Raw genomic sequence first — 23,237 nt, forward strand, 5'->3', positions numbered from 1 at the left:
GGCCTACTCATTGATCAAAAATATAGGCTAATAATTTTTGTACATATCTAGTTCCGAAACTGTATAGTATCTCTTACCTGAACCTCCCTATTAGCACTTATATCTGCCGCATTCATAGTCATTTGATTGGGCACATTTTTTTGCAGAGTATACACCTTCAGTTGTTTCTGAGAAATTTCGCCTCAATTGTTTTCACCTGCCCAGTCCTTGTCAGCTGTTGAGCTGCCTCATATCCTGCATATTATCTCTTTCTGGAATATATGAAAGAGAAAGACAAACGAAACTCAGTTACACAGTTCAGCCGTTTAGCAATACATTTTCTCTAACTACACAATAGAAGCAAAAACAACACTGAGCAATCAGTATCAAACAGTTTGTTTTGATTAACTGTAAATAAGGAGTGAGTTACGTAAACCATAATCAAAGCTCTAAAAGACAGTCTTATAACAATATACAGATCAAAAGAATTGAATTTGTATGGTGATTCTAACGATGTAAAATTCATTAGATTTATTGTTAACCACTAAAATTTACAAACTTAAGAAAAATAGCCTGAATTTCAAAAAAGGGGCAAAATAACCCCAAAAAATGTCAGTGGTTTCGAAAAATATTTTACGGTTAAATCTGGTAGCATCGGAGGCCTTTATAGCAGTGATTTCATCCCCTATTTACAAACGTAAAGTTATGCTAATTTCGTGAGAAGAATGATCATGGCGACACGATGTTTTCATGATTCAAACCTTCATTTTACTAAGTTGAATCGTTTGAGGCTTGATAAAATGATGTACATTGATTTAACATAGCAAATCAGCTATTGTTGAAAAGTTCCAGTGTATTTTGAGTTGGTGTGGGGAAGTGTGGCTGAAGGTTCAATAGGCGTATCCTTATGCCTAAATTCTCTGTTAAAAATAAGAAATTACATTCTTATTCCTAATAGCAAAAGTGGTGTAGAGGTTGGGGACATCATGAGTCACACTAGGGATTTTTCCGTGAAGAGTGGGGGGCAACTACGTCCAGGAGCTTTTTATTGCATATTTCCTTATAATATACATCTGTAAAGTCCTTATACTAAACATGGGACCCTAGCTCCTTACTAGGGTCAATGGCAGCCCTGTTAGAAAAGGGGTTTGTTTGAAGAACTTGTCATGAAGACCACGGAAAGGAAAACTCTATATTATATTGCTAATATAGCAAAATTCCCTCCAAATCATAATTGGAGGGGTGCACTTAAAAAAGAATTTTGGAAATTGTGTTGAAGAAAGAAATAGATCCCTCTTTCACATTCAAGAAAATCTTCGATCAAATATTTCATAGCAACAAGTTGTATCCAAAGAGCGGTTACTGTCAATCGACACGAAAAACCTTAAAAACAACGTTTTTATTAAAACATATGCAATAGCAAATGTATTATCTATGCTAATTTTCAAAATGTCTTAAATATATTTTCAGTTTCCTCATCGAAAACTATGACAATATAGAAATTTGCATGATTTTAAAAATGTCAATTGAACACTACAAAAAGTATGAAATGATGAAAATTATACAAACAGTTTGAACATGTTTGAGTACCAAAAAGCCGCTATAGATTAAGTATGATATTTCATTCTGTTTCAGAGAAGTATGGTCACGCATCTGGTCATACATAGTCAGATGTACGATATTTTCAAAGGACAATCTAATATAATTGGCATTTAAAGATGTGCCTCCTTTTTTAAAAATAAAAAGTCACGCCCCCTGTCACTGTAACATTCTTCCACCTTAGCCCGTAAAACACGAATTCGGTGCAAAAAGTAATAAAATTTCGAGGAGCAAAAATTATGACAATTGTTGAAAGCGTGCTTATTTAATCTTCCAGTCTCAGAGAGAATACTCGCGTGCAGCATACCATTCGTCCTTAAATTAAATGCAGTTCAAAAAATGAATTGTTGCTAATGACCACTTATCCAGTAAAACTAACTATTATAGAGTAATAGAGTTCGCTCCTCGTCCTCCCGGTCTTAAAACTAAACTATTCACTTTTTATCTCCTGCGCAAATACAAGAGTATTCATAAATACTCCCAAAATGGCATTATAAAACTTTATTGTAAGGAGTGTTGGGTTGAGGAGGAGGTGAACTCTCCCATACAAGGAATAGTTTTTATTGGTTTGTTGGTTTGATGTCACTCTTCACTTTCATTAGAAAAAATGTGTTTAGTAAATTTAATAGCGTCTAAAATCCATCAATAAGAGTATAATAAGTTTTATGATAGACATAGAGAGGCAGGTCATCAATGGTGCAGAAACCTTTGTGGAATTAGAAATGAGAGATCTTTTTGTATTAGCTGCACCAACATGTCTGTTTTGTTAATGAAATAGTTTTTTCTTTTTTCCTGTAATTCTCAGCTCTTAATTCTCAATTCTACGTAGAGACGCTTTGAGATTATTAATAAATACTGATTATTAATTAATACTGTTTATTTCTTTCTAAAAGAACAAACACAGCATTTAAACCAGAATCCACCAGGGACATGAAAATTCTACAGTACGAACTTTGCCAAAACTTCCACTGCTTGTTTTTTATTATATAGTTCAGTTTAACATTGAATTTGGCTGTTTAGCAGCAGCTTTAACGGAAAAACCGCAATCTAAACGGCGAAAAAAAGGAAAAAAATAGAATTATTATTGGCTTTTTCAGTTAGAACTTATTTGAAATCTAACAATGCCTTTGTTTTGTTATGCAAGTTTTTACTATTATTGGAGTGTAATTTCCATTGTTACAGTTATCTATAACGTTTGTCTTATCATCCATCGCTTATTAACATTCACTATCATTGTACATAGAACTTTATTGCTCCATCAAAAATGCTCAAATTTCTACCAAAGATCTGTATGGCTATAGGAAAATATACTAAATGGCATTCCACAAGCTCTTCTAATTTTAATTCGTTTTTGTTTGTTATTAATAGTCATCATTATTAATACCACTGCTATCAGGGATGAACTCACAAAACAGATTAAAGGCTCATGCTGCACGGCCAGACTGGTTTCGGCTGGCAACATTAGTCCATCAAAAGAGAGGAGAGAGTCCCCTACTACTCGCCAGTCCTCAGCAGCAAGTGGCACTTGATCCTCAGAACCGTCAATAGCAATAGAGACTCTATCTGAAATCTCGGATTGCTCCTCAGCAGATTCTTCTTGTTCCAAGGCTGGCAATTCACATGTCCAGGAATGTTGATCCCCCTCTTGAGGTAAAAATTTTTGCAGGAGCTACATCCAGACTGGGTGACAACAGGCTTGCTACATATTTCTGTAAAAAAAAGAACAGACCTGGCAACCAAAACGTCAGCAATTGTCAACACCCTATACGCGATCAATGACTCTGAAAATCTTTGATCTTTTCTTAATCATTCAGTTTATTCCAAAGAATTCTCTGCCTTATGGGCAGACACTGAGAAGGACAGAGAGTGGCTAGACCATGACTGAAATAAACAGTGTTAGGAACTTTTTAATAACATGGTGTATTGTAGTGTATTTCTAGTTCCAAACTGCAGCCACTTTCTCTGTCTTTGAATTTCACTTCCTTTATATTAAATCCTTTTGGTACATAACTCTTTCTTGTATTATACATCTTTACCGTATACCTTTATTTTCACAAATTTCTAAACTAAATAATGAATTTTTTGTTCTGCGCTTCCATTTTGCGTTTTATAGATGTTATAGACAGTTACTTAATTATTTCAGAGGCAAGAAAACTATTTATCAGCACAGTACCTGAAAATGGGTTAGAGATTTTCTGTTCCATTTGGCATTTCCTTCATAAATACCAAATGAAATGGTTGCATTAAATCACCATATTAATTAAGTGACAAAAACTCTTCAGTGGTAATTATTATTGTAACCTGAAGCCAGTCTGGTGACTAGACTGACTAGAAGTTATTGCTGACAACAGAAATCCACAGGAAAGTCAATCAAAACATTTCAAATCTTGGCTAACTGAACTTGTCTTGATAAAGGGGAAAAAATGAAGGGTTAATTTTTAGTCCCAAACTACCAATTTTTTGTCCATTAACACCGAACATTTAAAACCATTTTATACCTTTAATATTCTGTAGAATTTGATTGGTTATTCTATATTTGATCTCTTGCATATTTCAAGAATATTTGAATCATCTATACATGTTTTTAAGTTTGTGCTTTTTACCTAGCTGGAATTATGAGAAACCAATTTTTTAAATCATTTCATCATGTTGTAATTTTATATCTTGTTCTTTCTTTTTGCCACTATACATAGGGAAATGGAAAGTCATTTTGGCTCATACTCAGAGCAGTTGGTATTCGCCGGAATTATTCTCTTGAACAAGCGACAAAATGTGTCCAAATTAGTGGAGCCAAGAATAAAAATTTAGTACAGGAGCCCACCAGGGACGCGTAGCAACTCCTGAACTATTTGATGGCGGCAGTGATTGTGATGATGAGGACGACTATTTGGGCCTGACGTTTATTGATAGACCTTTGAACACCACTGATATTGCCAAAGACTGGACAATCATAACACACACAACTCTCAAAGACTTGTTGTAGCGCTGACACTCATGAGAGAATAATCTAGCAATGTTGGGCTCAATATCAGCCGGATAAAAATAAAATCATTTTTATTGGTCCGCAACCATCTCAACCACCCCCCCCCTCTCTCCAGAAGAAGTTTGTAAAAAACCATTTAGTAGTCGTGAATGACTTTATATACACCACAGACAGCCATGATAATGAAATTCTGTCATGTGATTCTTCGGTCCAGAGTGAAATCATGGAATGAATCGCCAAGGCATCTTCCGTGCTAGAGAGACACAAAAAAATCTGGTGTCACCCTGTTATCAGCAACTTGGCAAAGAAACTTGTCCAAAAGCCACTATGACTTATGAGAAAATGAGTTTGACTAGAACCAAAGGACTTCGAAAGATAGCGGAACCCTGCTGGTATGATTTGTCAGCAACAACAACCTCATGACCTTTACAATGAAGATTCCATGTTACCTGCAAGAGTGCAGTGCACGCTGAGAAGGTACGGATGGATCTCCTCCGAATTCAAAATGACCACGTGATTGTCAAACAATGAGATTGTCCGATAATTCACATCAGAGCCTAAGCAGGGCAGGAGTAAGATTTGAAGATGCATCCGCAGCAGCTAAAGGCTAAGGACTCTGCAGGAGAATGTTGTCTGCTCTCTCGACGCTCGCACCAAGTTAGCGGGACAATTAAGATTAGAGTTCTTTCTATTTGTGAAGCATAAATTCAATTTCTTTGGCTAGCGTTGCGAAAAGTGTTAAAAAAATTTCATACAAAGTCTTGCTAAATTAAAGTCAAGTATAAATATCGACGGTGACTCTTAGCATTAGGGAGAAATAATCTCCGAAACAAATTGGCCATAGTTATTTGGCACACAAATAAAAATTTACAAGCACATGTAGTCCATGCAAAATCTTGTGAAGAAAACTCTCTTATTACCAATAATTTCTACTTGCTTTCAGTTTTCAAAAATAGCGTTAATCGTTTTATTATCTTTAATCATCTTTAATGAAAGAGAAAAATTGGGATTACTTTTCTATAGCTTCATGTTTTAGAGCGTTCTTTAATTTCATTGTTTTACGCCTGTGACATATATTTTTGAGCCAATTACAAAATTTTTAAAATTTGAAGAGACAAAAAACTATATTATTTAACGCTTTTTATTTTAAATCTATAAAAAAAAAATTCGGCGAGTAAACGAGCGAAAAGTTAAGTTCCGTGTAATTGGTTCTCTTGTGTGGAATTTTAAGGCAGCCGAATAAACAAAACATTTTTTGAGTCACTAGATTACGAATAAATTTTGTGTTTCTATGTGCCTTAGGCTATCTATAATTTACCTGCTGAGTTTATCAGTAAAAATTAATAGCTATTTTTTCTATTTTAGTACATTGGAACAATTAAGATAGCAAAAGAGGGTACCATATATACTATTCTGAATAAATTTATGTGGTTCATAGGCGTATCCCGCAATGCAATCATTGTGTTTGTGTGTGCAGGCATTGCTGTTGGAACAGGAGACCCAGACCAGTTCAATCTAGTTGGAAATATTACAGCTGGACTTCCTCCCTTTACTCCTCCCCCCTTCCAGATTGTAAACGAGACAACTAACGAATTGATACTGGGCTTTGGTGGACTGTTACAAGAGACAAGCTTCAGTCTTATAATTATTCCAGCTATAGCAATTTTGGAATCAGTAGCCATAGCAAAAGCGTTTGGTAGGTATTTAACATGTATTTGTATTCCTTTTTTTTAGTTCCAGTGGATAGTTACAAGAGACAAACTCTAACCCTTTAATTATCCCAGTAATACCAAACATGTTTTAATATTGTTTTATGATTTTGATTTACGATTCATATTTTTTTTGTAGGATTTGGTGTACCATCCATGACACCTCTAAGCAGGGGAGAATCCAGGATTTTCTTTATGGGGGTGCATAATAGGTTGCTCGGATAAGGTTGAGGACAGAGAAACGCTTGCAATTAAAAGGGAACTTCGACAACTATGCGTCGTAAATAGGTAGTGAAAATGGTCGTAAATTTAATCTAAAACCTGGTAAGGGTTAAAGTTCTAATAAATCTGTTGAAATGGAAGTGGTATAAAAATCTTGATACAAAAAATAGTAAGTTATAAGAACCATCCTGTCATTAAAAAAAATAAAAAGCTGTTCACCGTCTATAAAAAAATGATATTTAATATTTGTTCGCATAATTATTTGCCTTTACACTTCTGACCACTATAGCGAGTGAGTTCATCTTTTTATTGTAAAAAAAATTGATCTTGAACCATCTTTTGGGGTCATGCACTCTATGTGAAAATTTGAATAGGTCAAACCATTTAGCATGTCGCCTAACTTTGTTGCATCATTTTGTAACTATGGTAGCAATGAAGAGTAGGAAATAAGGATAAAGATACAACTTGTATATTCGTAAAAGATATATTAATCATTAAATACTAGTTCTTTAGATAGAATTGCATAGAAAACATTTAAAACTAGGGTTTTAAGCATATGCAATAAAGTATTAACTAATCACTGTTTCTTTCTAAAAAATAATGTTTTAATAAACAGAGTCAACTTTGACAAAATCTCAAAAATATACTAATCAAAATTCATAACAATATAGTGTGTCTTTCCACATTTTAAAGTTTGGCATATTTCGCTTAGACCACAAAATTAACAATTTTATAAGAAAAAGTCTATTTCTCAATTTCCACTCCCGCCATATCAATTTATTACGTGGTCGATGTCTACCTTAATATTTAGATGATTGTTTATAATGGCTAGTCTTGTCAGTCTAGAGTCATGTTAGTTTAGAGCTCTTTGTTAGTATTTCCTCTTCTATTTATCCAAAAATACTTGAATAAAGATCAAGATCGTCAGAAAAATATGAACTCTAATAAAGATTCATGTAGATGTTTGCTTCAAACTAAGAAAATGAGTCAAAATACTTCTTAAAAACAAATTATTATGTGTTTGTTATTTTTGCATTTGATAGGTATAGATTGGTGATTTAAATTCTCAGGGTTTCAAGCTATGGTATATTTCTAGATTTTCAGATATTCAATTCAAACGTTTAAATCTCGATCTGTTGAGCACAAAAATGAAAATTTGAAATTTGACTCAGATTTAGCATTAAGTATAAGAATCATCCTGTAAAATTTTGATTTTTAAATAACTAGTCATGGAAAAATGATAGGAGGGAATGTACCAAAGTAAGTATAAAAATCCTCAGCGGTATTTATAGCAGTTTATTCAGTTTTATTGACAAATATATGCAACACCTATACAAGAAAATAATTATATTTTGTTATTGGCTGGTATTGGGAAGGTGAGAAATTCTGAAGTAATATTGTAGTTGCATTCCCTTTCTGTGGTTAACTCAAGTTGTACAAATTTCCACTTCTTGTTAACAATTTGTTAGTAAATGTTTCAAAAAAAAAATCGATGCCATTCTTCTGATTCAAAATGAGAATTCAGAGACCCATCTATACCAGCTAGATAAAAAAAAAGCACATAGTTCTTTGCCTTTTTTTACAAACAATTTTTTCGAATTTTTTTTTAATTATTACCCTGACCTCGGAAGGAGTATTTCAACTCATATGCTTAGTTTTAAGTATATACTTATACGAACTTTTATTAAACTTATAAATAGCTTGGCCTTTATTCTAATGTTTCAGGATGAACAGAGGAGGTGATATGTCATATAATGCAGAGCTTTAATTAGATGAAAATAGGCAGTAAAGTGGCCACCATTTCTTGATCAAAATACAACACTTAAAGTAAAAATTATTGCACTTCACATACATTTACTTTCTATTTTACAAATCCCCTATAAACAACATTGTTGGAAAAACCACCCTGCTTTGCGAAAAAGCAAACCCAAAAAAAACAAAAACAGACAGCCAAAAAAAGTAATGATATAAATTTCTTCACCTCAGTGTCACACGAAGACTGGAAGACATATTTTTGACAGTAAAAAGTAGTAAATATTTTGCTTTTCAGCCCCGTTATGACAGCACAATCCTGAAATATCATTTCGACAGCCTAAACAAGCTAGGAATTTAAATTTACCCTCCATGTTAATACAAAATGAAGATTTTTGCCTCCCAGTTGGCTTTTGTGGTAATACGGACATATTTCCTTGATATACCTAAATTTAATTAAATACTTTTTGGTGGTATGCGACATTAGTAAAATCTAATAGAGACTGCAAAAAGCGACTAAAACCTTGTTTCAAACTTGTTTGAAAAAAGAAACAGTCTTAATAATTAAAAAGTTATTAAAACCTCACTTATTAAAAACCAATTACAAAAGAATAGCTTTCGTGCCAACCCAAACCAGAGCAAACGGTCCCAACCACAAATCCACCGCCTCTTCAGGGGGGGGGGCCCCGTGCCCTCCCCCTGGATCCACCTCTGACTCTAAATAGTTTACTTAAATGCCATCTCTATGTGTGGATTTTTAAGCTAGACAAGGACTCTCCATAGACAACACTCTTTGATCAGATAAGATATTGACAATATCTATCCCGACTAGTGGGAGAAAATTGAAAAAAGGATTTGGAGGTAAAACTATGAAACGGGAGTACATTTTGATAGCTTTAGCAGTCATTCTCTGCAAGGGTGAATTGGAAAGATCACATCCTGTGTAGGTGAAAACTGAATCCAAATCTAAAAGTAACAGAATTTACTGGCTAGTTTTAACTGAGCCGGCTTTTAAAAAGAAAATATAGTAAACGTTCACTAAACCCAAAGTAACAGAATTTAATGGCTTGTTTTTATTAAGCCCGCTTTTTAAAAGAAAATAAGATAAACGCTCACTATACCCAAATCTAGCAGTAACAGAATTTACCGGCTTGTTTTAATTGAGCCCGCTTTTAAAAAGAAAATAAAGTAAACGTTCACTAAACCCAAATCTAGCAGTTACAGAATTTAATGGCTTGTTTTAGTTGAGCCCGCTTTTAAAAATGAAATAAAATAAACGATCACTAAACCCAAACTGAGAGAATTATCGGCTTGTTTTAATTGAGTCTGCTTTAAAAAAGAAAATAAAGTAAGCGCCTACTAAGCCCAAATCTAGCAATAGCAGAATTTACCAGCTTCTTTTAATTGAGTTTTCTTTTAAAAAGAAAATAAAGTAAAGGCCTACTAAACCCAAATCTAGCAGTAACAGAATTTACCGGCTTGTTTTAATTTAGCCCGCTTTTAAAAAGAAAACACAGTAAACATTCACTAAACCCAAATCTAGCAGTAACAGAATTTACCGGCTTGTTTTAATTTAGCCCGCTTTTAAAAAGAAAATATAGTAAATGCTAACTAAACCCATATCTAGCAGTAACAGAATTTACCGGTTTGTTTTAATTTAGGCTGCTTTTAAAAAGAAAATAAAGTAAATGCCAACTAAACCCAAATTTAGTAATAACAGAATTTACCGGCTTGTTTTAATTTAGGCCGCTTTAAAAAAAATATATAGTAAACGTTCACTAAACCCAAATCTAGCAGTAACAGAATTTATCACCTAGTTTTAATTGAGCCCGCTTTTAAAAAGAAAATAAACACTCACTAAGCCAAAATCTAGAAGTAACAGAATTTAATGGCTTGTTTTAAATGAGCCCGCTTTTAAAAAGAAAATAAAGTAAAGGCCTACTAAACCCAAATCTAGCAGTAACACAATCTACCGGCTTTTTTTTTTAATTTAGGCTGCTTTTAGAAAGAAAATAGAGTAAACGCTCACAAAACCAAATCTGACAGTAACAGAATTTACTGGGTTTTTTTTCATTGAGCCAGCTTTCAAGAAGAAAATAAAGTAAACGCTCGCATCTCCTATTTTAATTATTTCCATCTTGGCTAATTTTTGTTTTTATATTTTTATTCTTTGTTGGGATTGCTTCTTTACGATTCCCGTTCCTATACATTTTTTTACTGGATGACTATTTCTCTCTCTCTCCATCTCCCTCTCTCTCTATTTCTCTTATCAGCACCAAATAAAAAAAGAATCCATTAGCAACAGAGATGTGACCATTTATTATTTTTCCATTCTTATTAGACTTATTTTTTAGCAAAAGGAAAAAGATTGGACGTTTCACAAGAAATGATTGCTGTAGGGGTCAGTAATATAGCAGGATCTTTTATCTCTTCATATCCTGTAACTGGATCCTTTGCCAGAACTGCTGTTAATGCCGCTAGTGGTGTTAAGACTCCAATCAGTGGTGCTGTTACAGGTGAATTATATGTTCCTACATTTTTATGTATTGTTTCATGATACTGAATGTGAAAGATTTCTTGTGGGTAGTGTTTTACATTACCCCTTTCTTAGAATTTTTCAGATTTTTTCAGAATAGCTTTATCCATGCTCTGTATTATAGTTGATTTAAGAATCTTTGCATAAGCCACATTATCTCATAAAACTATATTCTAAAAATATTTTTTGCAATTTGTATCTAAATTTTGAGATGGAAGGTTATGAACTTCCGAAAAAGAAGATTAGAAATGTATGTCAGTTAATCCTTTTTCTTGTTTCGTTTTTAGCCAAGGGTTTACATAATCAGACCCGCGAACACAACTAACAATCTGAGATAGCAAATATGTTAAAACCATGGAAATGTTACTTACGTAATTTCTCAGTTTAAAAGTTTTGATTTCGCACGGTGGCAAATTGATATCTATGCACATATACAGTTCACGAAAATTAATAGTTATAATAGACACATGTTTATAAGCGTCATAATAGTTTCTTTTTTGTATTTATATCATTACCAATTAGATAAAAAGGGTATAGTTTAGTTTCACATCAGCTACTAGAGGTCTTTCTGTGGTGAGAGGCAGAAATATATGCTGGAGGTATTAAAATGAGCGTTTGAAACAAAAAATTACATGCCTTCCGTTTCTACTCTTCAGGGGAGGGTGCGTCTTCTTCGATTCAATCCCATCTTCCATTTATTAGGGAGAATATATTTCAGGTGGGCGAGCAATAAGAGTATTAATCGGATGACAGTCCCCATTGTATTGCGAAAAATTTTGTTGTTTTAAATACAAGATCACATTAATAGCATTTTTATCCAAACAGACGTAGGACGAGTGGATAGCATGTCCCAAAAATATGATCGTCCCAAATATCCTCCAGCTTGGCTCTTATGTAGAATACTGTTTTGGTGGAGGGGACGTTGCTACGATGGGGCAAACACCTATGAGAAATCAATTGATCCTTATGCAAGGAGAAAAGAAGAGACCTCAAAAAGTGTGTTTTCCAATTATAAGTACATAGAAATTTTTCCAACTTTCCATATTAAGTACTTCAGATCCAAATTTAAAGGAGTATACCTCTCCCTTTCCTTACCTATTTTTAATGATTATATTCGAAATAAAAGTGCTATTTAAGTTCTGAGAGTGTGAGTACCTCCATCTTTGTGTGGAAATATTTTGAATGTCAAGTGAAAGATTGAGTTTTTAGTTTCAGGCAGTGTAGGAGAAGGGAAAGGTAGGAGTGGAGGCACTTGGCGTTATGATTTTTCAAGTAACAAATTATCTCTTCATGCTAAAAAGCAAAAGAAGCATATAAGCACTGCTTTCGCTTCGATGAATACTGTTAAGTTTCAACATAAGGAAAAAGACAATACGCATAAGTAGGAGTATTGGATAGCTGTTATACTGAATTGAAATTGCATATGTTTCATGCATTATGGATAATAATTATCCTTTGGCGAGTGCTGATAAAAATAAACTTAAATCTTTAAACAAACTCCTCCTCCAGACTCTTGGGTACAAAAATCGAGTTTAGCCCCCAAGTGTGGGCATCTTGAGTCCTAGAGTTAAATCCTTTATCTATTTCCTATTTGAAACCATGACCTCAAAAACAAGAATTTATCCTATTATTAAATAGTATTCTCTATGATAAAACAAATCATGTGTAAAAACAAAAAGTCAGTTTGGCATAGGTTTTACATTAGTTGGACATTAAGTGTCCAAGATTAAAAACAAAAAGTCTACAGAAAATAAAGTCAGGGACATATTTTCAAATGAAAAAAGGAATTTTCACAATACAACTTATTAATAAGATAACAAGAGAAACATTATTAAGTTATCAAGAAAAATATTCCTCCGAAATTCTCTAGAAAAAAAAGGTTTTATTTACCAAAATGCCATTATGTACAGCAATACTCGGAATTGTTCTTGTTCAGAAGGCGTAGTGTTGCAAAATACTAAATAGGAATAAAAAAAATTAGAACTTCAATGATTGTTGTTTTTAAGGACAAGAATTAATTTGTGTTGTAAAGTTCAAGTAATCTAGAGCGTAACGACAAAGGTAAATATTTCAAAGGAGAAAATATAATTTCGAAAATTGTTACCACAAGGAAAAAAGTACCAAATTACATGAAATCATTGCGATAGTTGAGTAATTTTACATTTTGCTTAACCGAAACTGGAAAATAGGGCATAGAGAGCGGCCTTTTATGGCGTTTATGCCCGTCCAAGAATGATTTTAATAGATCAATAAGTTTGAGTGTCCATCTATTTTTCTTAAGTTTTATCGAAGAATTAGTCTCTACGCATTATACCTATTGAAACTATCATTTGCCTAAGCGAAAAAATTATTTTCGCTTTATTTTACCTGTTGTGGAAGATTCAACCGTCTAACTTTGGTCAAACTAACCTGTAACGGGAATTCTAGGAACTCTCCTCGTACTTTCTGTTGCGTTTTTGACTCCGTACTTCTACTATATCACAAAAGCAAGTTTGGCAGCAGTAATCATTGCGGCGGTTATATCTATGCTTGAATATCACGTCGTGATGCCTATGTGGAGAACTAATAGTAAGCACTTAACTATTTATTCCTAATTTTAGTTTTATTTGGTTTGTGACAAGCCTCTTAATAGAAGATCATAAGTTATTGATAATTAAAGCATTTTAATAGTAGGGCCAAGCAAATGTAGCGTATAGTATCATTGTCAAAATGCCAAAAAAAAGCTCACATCTTAATAAACTAAAAATACTGCAATCACCATAAAAGCCTGAGTAATTACACAAAAATGACAAACGATTTTGTCTGGTACATCAAACTGAGTCTCATATAATTTCAGATTGGCAATGAGATATCTTAATAATTTCAGAAATACTCTAATCACTATAAGATATCTCATTGCCAATCTGAAAATATATGAAACACAGTTTGATGTACCAGACATAATCGTTTGCCATTTCTATGTGATTGTTTTATAGTGTATAATGTAGTATAGGCTTTTATAGTAATTGTAGCATTTTGGAGTTTTTGAGATGTGAGTTTTTACTTATTTGTTTGTTTTTTTTCTTTGAATATTACGTTTAATTTAATTTAAAGCTTTTTCCCTCCTTTTATTTCCGTTGATAAGGGCTCCCAGATGTGGAATCGAAATATTCGATTTTTTTTAATTAACTAATGTGTAGTTGTTTTTTTTTTCTTTTTTTATTCTTTGTCACTAGTTTATTTAGATTAAACCCGTTTTCTCTCTTACTTTTTTGTAAATGGATAATCAGTATGGTCTAAGAAATTATTTTGTCCAAATGCCAATTGAAACAGACATCCAAAGCAGATTTTCTGTTATTTAGTTCTTTCGATTTGATGGAGGTTATAACTCAGTATTTACAGGTAATAAGTTTTTTCATGCAATTTTTGTAATGAGATAGAATAGAAAAGACATTCTTCAGCCGGAAATTTCAAATGTCACACTCAGCTAAAATTTTTGAAGTTTCAAACTTAATCGTTATGCCTAAGCAGAAGAATTTTAGAGACCCATAGCTACACATTCAGTATCAGTCTGATTGTTGAGTACCACACCTTGTAAATCCTGTGAAACAAAACGTATAAGTCATGTTGCTTGATGATTTTCCCCTTTTTAGCTTTCTAAAGCTTCAGAGGGATAATTGAATGGGATATGGTGTATTGCAAAAAGCTACGTAACAGATCATAAGTTGATAACATTCAAAACTTAATTAAAAAGGTAAAGCCAGGTCAAATATCATGCCTCTGACGACTCCTTTCACAAATTAACACATTCATCAGTACTACCACATGTGTTCTTTATTTTAAGCATTAGTTAAAATAATACCCTTTGCACTTATTGGTACTAGACATTCGGGAAATGTGGCCAAATCAGCCCAAAACTAAACAATATCAGCCACCATAGGCAGTGATGCTCAAGTATTTAAGTATTTGAAAAACATATTAAATTACTTTAAGCTACTTATAAATACATATATAAGTACGTTTTTTCTGTGTATTTAAAATACGCATTTAAATGTCTTTTCCAGTATTTGAAATACAAAATACTTTCAAAATATATATATTTTTGCTAAATACATTGTTCAAGGTTCTTTAACATCTCTAATTATGTCAGTAATTACTAATGGTTTGATCCAAGGAATTTCAAAATTCGATGAATTTCAAAACGACCAAATTCAAACAAAATGAAAAGTGTTGTTTTAGTTACTTTTATTAATGGGAATTTTATTTTTTTTTTAATCCTGAAGGACATGTTAAAGTCTATTGTAGCATCTGCCAAAACGAAGAGCTCTTTCGGAGCCTCCAGTCTACCGGCAGTCTTCTCTTGCCAATGAAAGTAGACTTAAGTAGGTTAAGTGAGTCAATACCTAAAGAGACCGCAATTTTATCATTCCCATGGAACTATTGACACAGTGAAACCAATTCAAAGTAATTACGTGGATTAGTGCCTTCTGGTGAAAACACCTTGGTGTTTTACTGTATATTATTCAGTCATTAGGGATGTAAAATTGCACAGATACACTCCAGTGAGGTAGGATGTAAGCAAATTGTTTCTTACTGTGCATCTTTGGTCCTATTGGCAGGGCTTTTGCATCCCTCACTATATGGAAACTAATCTGCTCCTTAACTCAAATTCAATGGTCCTTTGGGAGAATTTTATTCAACAAATTTGTATAGCTTAATTTCAAAAGAAAGCATTTTTGATTAAGTATTTTTGCTGTTTGTCTTGTATTTTTTTACTCATAGCCTTATCAAAAATAATATGAAAAAAACTTCGTTTTCTTAAAGAGTTAAAGAGGCTGCGTCCCAAAGTCGAACCTTAAAACGTACAGGAATTAGAAGAGGCAGTTGGGGGGCTGCTGCCCCCCAAACCCCCAGCTTTTAAAGACTCTTTTGTACAGGTTTTTTTTTGGGGGGGGGGGACTTCATTGTTACTAATTACTAGTTTCGGCGCAATGGTTCTCCTGTCCTCTTGTGTTTAACATTTTTCGAAGTTATTCCATTATTCATTCATTTCAATTTTTTGTTAATTAAAAGAGGGCCTTTCCGAAGCCAAGAGCTGGGGGTTAGCAAAAAAACAAAAAACCTGTACAAAAGAATCTTTAAAAGCTGGGGGTTTGGGGGGCGGCAGCCCCCCAACTGCCTCTTTTAATTCCTGTACGTTTTAAGGTTCGACTTTGGGACGCAGCCTCTTTAACTCTTTAAGAAAACGAAGTTTTTTTCATATTATTTCTGTACGTTTTTCTACAATCCATGGTGGATGTAATTTAATAATTCCTGTACTCCTCGTACAGGAATTAGGAGAGGAACTTGGGTGGCTGCCGCCCCCCCCCCGCTTTTAAATCATTGTATAAAATAGAAAAAAAAATAGATAGAATGACCGAAATGTTTCTTTTGCTCATAAGAAGCTAATATTCTGTTATCTCTCAAATGATAAGCTGTCCAGGTGTTATCAAAAATTTTTCTGGAATGGAGCTGGATTTTTATGATGCTTGCAGTCATTCTCGCCGTGCCGAGCTGATTATTTTGATGTACTTGAATGTTGATATTCGTAACTTTTAAGAATTTCAAAAATTAACATGGGACTATTAGACTATTAGGACTATAAGAAGACTATTAGGAGAGGCAAACCCCCCGATTTTAAAGACTCTTTTGTCCAGATTTAATTTTTTTTCATATTAATTCTGTACGTTTTTCTACAATCCATGGTGGATGTAATTTAATAATTCCTGTACTCCTCGTACAGGAATTAGGAGAGGAACCCCCCCCCCGCTTTTAAATCATTGTATAAAATAGAAAAAAAATAGATAGAATGACCGAAATGTTTCTTTTGCTCATAAGAAGCTAATATTCTGTTATCTCTCAAATGATAAGCTGTCCAGGTGTTATCAAAATTTTTTTGATGTTGTGAAAAAAACCGCCCGTAAGGGACTTGAACCCTTGACCCGAGGATTAAAAGTTTCACGCTCTACCAACAGAGCTAATAACTTGCATGGGTGTAAATATAACTTCTCAATAGCTTTTAAAAATTTCAAATTAACACGGGCTCTTATGGAGAGAAATCCGTTAATTTAAATAGCTAATGGGTGGTTTCTGGAAAACAGGGAAGGAGTTATCGGATCAAGCTGAAATTTCGCGGATAAGCTCCTGGGCCTAGGGGACCTTAACTTGTGAATTTCAGCCCGATCGGACAACGTTAAAAGGGGTGGGGGGGGGGGGGTTGGAGGGTCGAAACTTTCGGGGGGTTAAGATTTTCCTACGAAACTTTCATGGGCACTTACTCGGAGAATTCCGCATCGAATGAGTCTTCGTACACCCAGATCCGATGTCGGATGTGACCTGTAGGCGTCTAGAAAAAAAAGTAAATGAATTTTAAGTGGCTATGCGTGGTTTCTGGAAAACAGGGAAGGAGTTATCGGATCAAGCTGAAATTTCGCGGATAAGCTCCTGGGCCCTAGGGGACCTTAACTTGTGAATTTCAGCCCGATCGGACAACGTTAAAGGGGGGCTTGGGTTGACAGGTCGAAACTTTCGGCCAGATTTTCCCCATGAAGAAAAAGTTGGAGGGGGATGAAATTTTGCAGGTTTCTTAGTTGGAGCTCCGGCTACGAAATGCATCCCTCCCCATCCGTCTGCGACCACTGGAACCGAAGATCGCTTAACATTGTCGTGTGTCGCCTCTTTATAGAGGCACGAGTGTGCCTCCTTGATAAAACTTCTAAAAGAAGTTGAGTTGATTTCTTAGTTTGGAATGTTTTTTCAACACTTCTTAGAAAAATATGATGAAAAACGGGGAGCTTAGATTCTTACTTTTATCCTGTACTTCCATTTCCAGATTTTCAATAGATAAATGAGATGGAAAAATGTGGTGGGGATGAATTTTCGGAAAAAAATTGTAGAAAGCAAGACCATATGGGCAATTTCTTATTGCGTTTAAAAATAAAAAAAGGTGAATTGTCTTGCTAAGGTTCTGTTTCTTTTTTTTAAGGTCTTAGCCCAGAGAACACAGATTTAATTAAAATAACTGATGAATTTGCTCAAGAATAATATTAAATGGAAAGTCTTGACTTTTTTTTATTTCCAGTTTTCCGTCGCATTTTTTCACAAAACAGATTGTCTGGAAGCTCTGGTAGTATGTCTGTCACCATACGCAACAGTCACATCGCTGAAAATTCTCAGATTAATAATTAACAAATTTGGAAAAGTGAAGCAAAGTATTTTATTTGATAGATGATATTCAAGAGGAAACATACAAAAAATACTTATATAAATCTTAAAACGAGGAAAGGTTAAACTGAATATGCAAAAATAAACAATCATAGCAAAAATAAACAATCATAGCATACGCAACAGTCACATCGCTGAAAATTCTCAGATTAATAATAGATACCAAATTTGAAAATGTGAAGCAAAGTTACCTTGGCGAGTTCCAAAAATTTTTTATTTGATATATAATATTCAAAAGGAAACGTACAAAAAATACTTATACCAGTGAAACTTAAATTGAATGTGCAAATCAAGCTTGAAACAAACGAATATCGAAACCCAAACTCTTGTTTCAAGAGTTTGGGCGAAACCCAAACTCTTGTTTCAAGAGTTTGGGCGAAACCCAAACTCTTGTTAGTAGTGATTTTGTTCATTTCGACCTTCATTTGCATATTCAGTGTAAAGTTCACACGTTTTAAGATTTATTTATATTAGCAAATGTTGTTTGTTTTTTTGCTATGATTTTTTATATAATTTCTGTTCGTTTTGGGTTTCATTTATTCTTTAATGGTAATTTCTGGTCATTTTGAGTTTGAGTTACTGTAGGTTTCTAGTTTTTCTGACTCTAAGTTTAATATAGCCTTTACTTTTCTCTAAGAAATTTCTTTTTTGGAAATTTCTTTTTTATTTAATTTCTGTTCGTTTTTGATTGCAAAAGTTTCAAGTTCTTCAAACTCCCTATTCCAAAATAATTTTTTATTCAAAAATAAGTTAACAGTCTTGGCAAGAACTAATAAAATTAAACTGAATACGAGAAGTCCTTTCATAAGAACCATATAAGCCCATAGGGCATAACTTACAACGCCTGCCCATGGGCCCTGTGGGTTTGAGTGTTGACCCTCAAGTTTTGTTATCTGATCTTTGAACTATTATTGAAAATTTTCTTTGGATGCATTTGGGGAAAAATGTGCGTTGGGGGTAATTATGCCCTCCGATCACTCTTGACTCCTAAAACGTGCACTATAATTTCCGATTTCCGATTGAATGAGTCCTCTCCGAAAGTTTCCACAATCATCTTTTCAATATGAAATTCCTCTGGGGAAAAACAAATAAATGTTGAAGTCTTATGGCCTTCAAGTTGGTGAGGAGAGGCTAGTTGCCATCGGATCCCTTTTGAATCTTAAAACGCGAACTAGAGCTTTCAATTTCTAATCATTTGAGTCCCCTTTGAAGTTTCTACGATCACCTCCTCCATAAAAACCTTATATGCCCGGGACGTAAGTTAAAACCCTGCCCTCGGGTTTAGGGGGGGGGGTATGTTGACCCCAAAGTTTTGTCTTCTGATCTTTGAATTGTTTCCCAATGAAATGAGTCACCTCTCATGTTTACACGACCACCCCTTACATAAGGCCTTTTCCCCCCAGGTATAACTTACAACACTAACCCCGGGCCATGGGGAATTGTGTCGACCCCTGAGTTTTTGTTTTTTGATCTTTGAACTATTTTGAACAAAATGGCTGCTTCAAAATTTTGACCAGATGCATTTGGGAAAAATGTCTGAGGGGGGGTTGACTAGTTGCCCTTTGATCACTCTTGACTTTTAAAAAAAGGCTCTATAAATTCCAATTTACTATTGAAAGCTTATACGACTACCCCTTCCAAAAAAACCTTATGTGCCCAGGGTCATAACTTACAACCCCTGCCCCCAGGTTTTGGGGGGTTCTGTTATCCCTGGAGTTTTTGGTCTTTGGTCTATTTTGAGAGATTGCTACATAATTTATTCGACCAGACGCATTTGGTGAAAAGAGGGTGGGGCGGGGTTTAGTTGCCATCGGATCACTTTCAACTCTTAAAAAAGTCATTCAAATTTTAAGTTTCTAATCGTTTGAGTCCCCTTGCAGGGCTATACGACCACTTTTTTCATAAGGATTTTGTCTGCCCCAGGACATAAGTTACAATCCTTCCCCCGGGATCTGGATGGTTATGTCGATCCCAAAATTTTTGTTATCTGATGGTTGGATTATTTAAAACAAACTGAGAATCTAAAAATTTTGATCAGATGCGTCTGGAGAAACAAGGGTGCGTGTTGGGGGGAGGCCCTCTGATTACGTTTGAATCATAAAAAGCCAACAAGAATTTTCAATTTCCAATCAAATAATCCACCTCTAAATTTTATGCGACCAATCAATTCATAAATCCTTAAATGCCCCCGTGGCATAACTTAAAACACTTTCCCCTTGACTCTGGGGGTTTGTTTCGACCCTGAGTTTTTCTTATCTAGTGTTTAATCTATTTTTAACAAAACGGCTATCTAAAAATTTTATCGTGTGGATTTTGTGAAAAAGGGCGCGGGGGGGGGGGGGGGTATTTAACCTCCGAAGTCTTGTGACTCTTTAAAAGTGAGCGAGAACTTTCGAATTTCTATGTACGAGCATCCCTTCCATAAGAAGCATAAGTAACCCCGAGGCATAATTTACAATGCCTCCTCCTGGGCCCTGGGGTGTTGTGTCCACACAGGAGTTTTTGTTATCCGATCTTTAAACTATTTTAAACAAAATGGCTATCTCAAAATTTTGAAGGATGCATTTGGCGAAAAAGAGGTGATGGGGAGGCTAGTTGCCCTCCAATCAGTTTTGACTCTTAAAAACGACACTAGAACTTCTGATTTCCAATTGAATGAGCCCTCCTCCGAAATTTTAAGAACACCCCTTCCATATGAAGTGCCTCTGGGGAAAAACATTTGAGCCATATGGCCTTTACTATAAGGAATTTGACAGTGTTGCCTCTGATAATTGAGACTAAAGGTTCTCAAAGCAAATGCAGCCCCTGTGGCACTTGAAAATGATGCACTCCATGTTCATTCTGATGAAATTGACTCCGAAGAAGAGTATATTGTCACTATTGAGTAACAGTCTGATAAAGTCGGTGCTCCTCAAGCAGAAGGGAGGCCACTAAGGTAATTGGGTACGATCCTAACCAGTATTACTACCCAGGGTGATTTTAACAATGACTATTTACGCTGCTACAGTCACCGCTACTGATGCCGAGTAGGATCTCACGTGTAAGCCGTACAGCTGGCTTAGTAAAGAAGCATTTAAAAAATTTCAGCTTTATAGTATACGACTTGCTGGAGTACAACTAGCCTCGTAAAAAAGCGAATACAAAATGTCAAGCCATACAGAATACAACTTGTTAGAGCCCTAAAGTATCCGGGAAGTGTAGAAAATTAATAATAAAGCAACCGTCTCCTCCAAGTATCACACGATGGATTTATGATGCGAGTCATAGTCAACCAAGAGACAGATAAAGTGATGAGTGTATGTGGTGACCTAAGGTGCTGACATTTAAAGTGCTAAGGTGCTGCGATGACTAAAAACTGATTGATATTAGCTGTTGGCTGAATTTCTGAAAGTCACTAAGCCTCTGGCAAAAGCTTAAGGCATTTTACATGGTGAGAAGATGTTTTCTAAACCCAAAATTGCCTATCCTGATAGGTCTAAAAAAGAATCTGGGAAATATGAAACGTTGCAGAGATTTGAAAAACGCGAATACTCTTGTTGAAGCAATCTTAGCTGGTAGAAAGAAAAGCTTCTTAGCTTTTTTTCTAGACTTATAATAACATAATAACACCTTCAGAGAGCTCTAGAAAGCTCAGAGAGCGATAATAACACCTTCAGAGAGCTCATCATTGACAGTAGTATTCATAGAGTTTTCAATGCAAGACAGGTGCCTGGGGATGAAGGCATTACTGATGAAGTTGAGAATACTTGTTGTAAGTCAAGAAGGAACTGCTGACAGAAACCTGTAATGCCCTCTAGCTGTTGAAGGCTTACTGCAACCAAAAAATGCTCATATTTCCTCGTTAACGAGAGTCAAGACCCAGAACTGGGAACCGGCTGAGTTGAGCAATCAATTGGCAATATGAGCGAAGGCAGAGCGTCTATCCTGCAGCGTCCATCAGTGTTAAAGATTTTTAGAAAGTATAGCATATGTTTTGGGTCATATGCACCTGTTGAGCGTCGTTCCACTGTCAGCGGTTCGATCCTCACTTGTAAAATAAACTAGCTGGAAGACGAAAGATTCGAAAGTTGCTTCTGTTAATGGCCAATAAATGTGTTTGCTAATCTCCTTTTTTTCCAATCGGTTTATTTCTTGTGAATAAACGCTGGAACAATCTTGGTCATGTTTGATCTCTTTTTTTTAATTCTATAAGTCATTTATTTCGGTATTTAAATAAAAACTATGTTTTAAGCCGAGTATTTGAATATCTATTTGAATACTTTTAGCCTGAGTGTTTTGTATTTGTATTTGAGATACTTTTCCAAAGTATTTTGAACATCATTGATCCTTACTCGGAATAGTGCTTCCTAGTAATTGAGCGGTGTATTTTCAATATATATATATGTTTTTTGGTGACATTTTAGGAAAGAATTTGTTTTAGAAACCTCGGAGAAACCACAATTGATGGGAAATTGAAAGTGCTAGTACTTGTCTTATGCTTTAAGCTTGAAGGGGAACCATCCACCCTCCCGATTTTTAGATGCTTTTCTCAGCCCCTGAGGACATCTAATCAAAGTTTTCAGATTTTTTTTAAATATACATTTGTTCAAAATAGTAAAAGGGTCCAATAGCTGTATATCCGGAGATGAGAAGACCTTCCACTGTCCTAGGCAAAGGATTGTAAATTACTAAACTTACCTTTCTGTTCATATAGATTCCATTATTTGGAAAGAAAAGCATGTTTGACCTTGTATGTCCAAAAAGACTAAAGGTATCAAGAAGAAACTTCCCAGGAATGTTTAGGGACGTGATAAGCATGTTTAAACGTTTACTCCTCTAGAATATACCCCTTTCCCAGAAAAATACCCACCCTGAAAATACCCCCTGCAGAAAAAACTCCCTGCAGGAAACACCCTCCAGGGAAATACCCACCGGGGAATTCTCCTCCCTCCACAAAAAATTATCTCCACGGAAAATACCAATCGGAAAATCCCCCCGAGGAAATTTTTTTCCTAAAGAACATTTCCACGGATTACTCCCTCCCGTGGAAAATTCCACCACGCGCAATATTACAACACAATAATTACAGTAATTAATCAAGTAAAATCTAAAATGAACAGAAATTACAATAAATAGAAGTAAGGCCAGTACTCACTAAGCCTTCTAAAGGCCTGAGCATCATTTGCACTATTCTGAAGACAGAACTTCTTGAAAAAATTTCTCTTTTGTAAAGTCA

The 23,237-nt window shown here is 34.8% G+C and overlaps 1 protein-coding gene and 1 long non-coding RNA gene across 6 annotated transcripts in view; one reads left to right on the plus strand and one right to left on the minus strand.

Annotated features, from left to right (window-relative positions):
* Positions 1–23,237, minus strand: part of LOC136025328 (uncharacterized) — a 116,268-nt gene that overhangs the window by 46,090 nt on the left and 46,941 nt on the right. For 2 of the 4 annotated variants that reach the window (XR_010617069.1, XR_010617066.1), the window contains one exon: positions 78–3,287. This is a non-coding gene — a long non-coding RNA (uncharacterized LOC136025328). The remainder of the gene's footprint in view (positions 1–77; positions 3,288–23,237) is intronic. The other 2 variants (XR_010617068.1, XR_010617067.1) reach the window with 2 other exon arrangements.
* The window catches only part of LOC136025327 (sodium-independent sulfate anion transporter-like), a 57,989-nt gene that overhangs the window by 20,908 nt on the left and 13,844 nt on the right, over positions 1–23,237 (plus strand). For both annotated transcript variants that reach the window (XM_065701239.1, XM_065701241.1), the window contains exons 5-7: positions 5,927–6,257; positions 10,599–10,760; positions 13,208–13,348. In XM_065701239.1, coding sequence (XP_065557311.1) covers positions 5,927–6,257; positions 10,599–10,760; positions 13,208–13,348 — 634 coding nt within the window. The remainder of the gene's footprint in view (positions 1–5,926; positions 6,258–10,598; positions 10,761–13,207; positions 13,349–23,237) is intronic.

This window comes from Artemia franciscana, chromosome 3, assembly GCF_032884065.1.
Source record: "Artemia franciscana chromosome 3, ASM3288406v1, whole genome shotgun sequence".
In the NCBI taxonomy this organism is placed as follows: Eukaryota; Metazoa; Arthropoda; class Branchiopoda; order Anostraca; family Artemiidae; genus Artemia; species Artemia franciscana.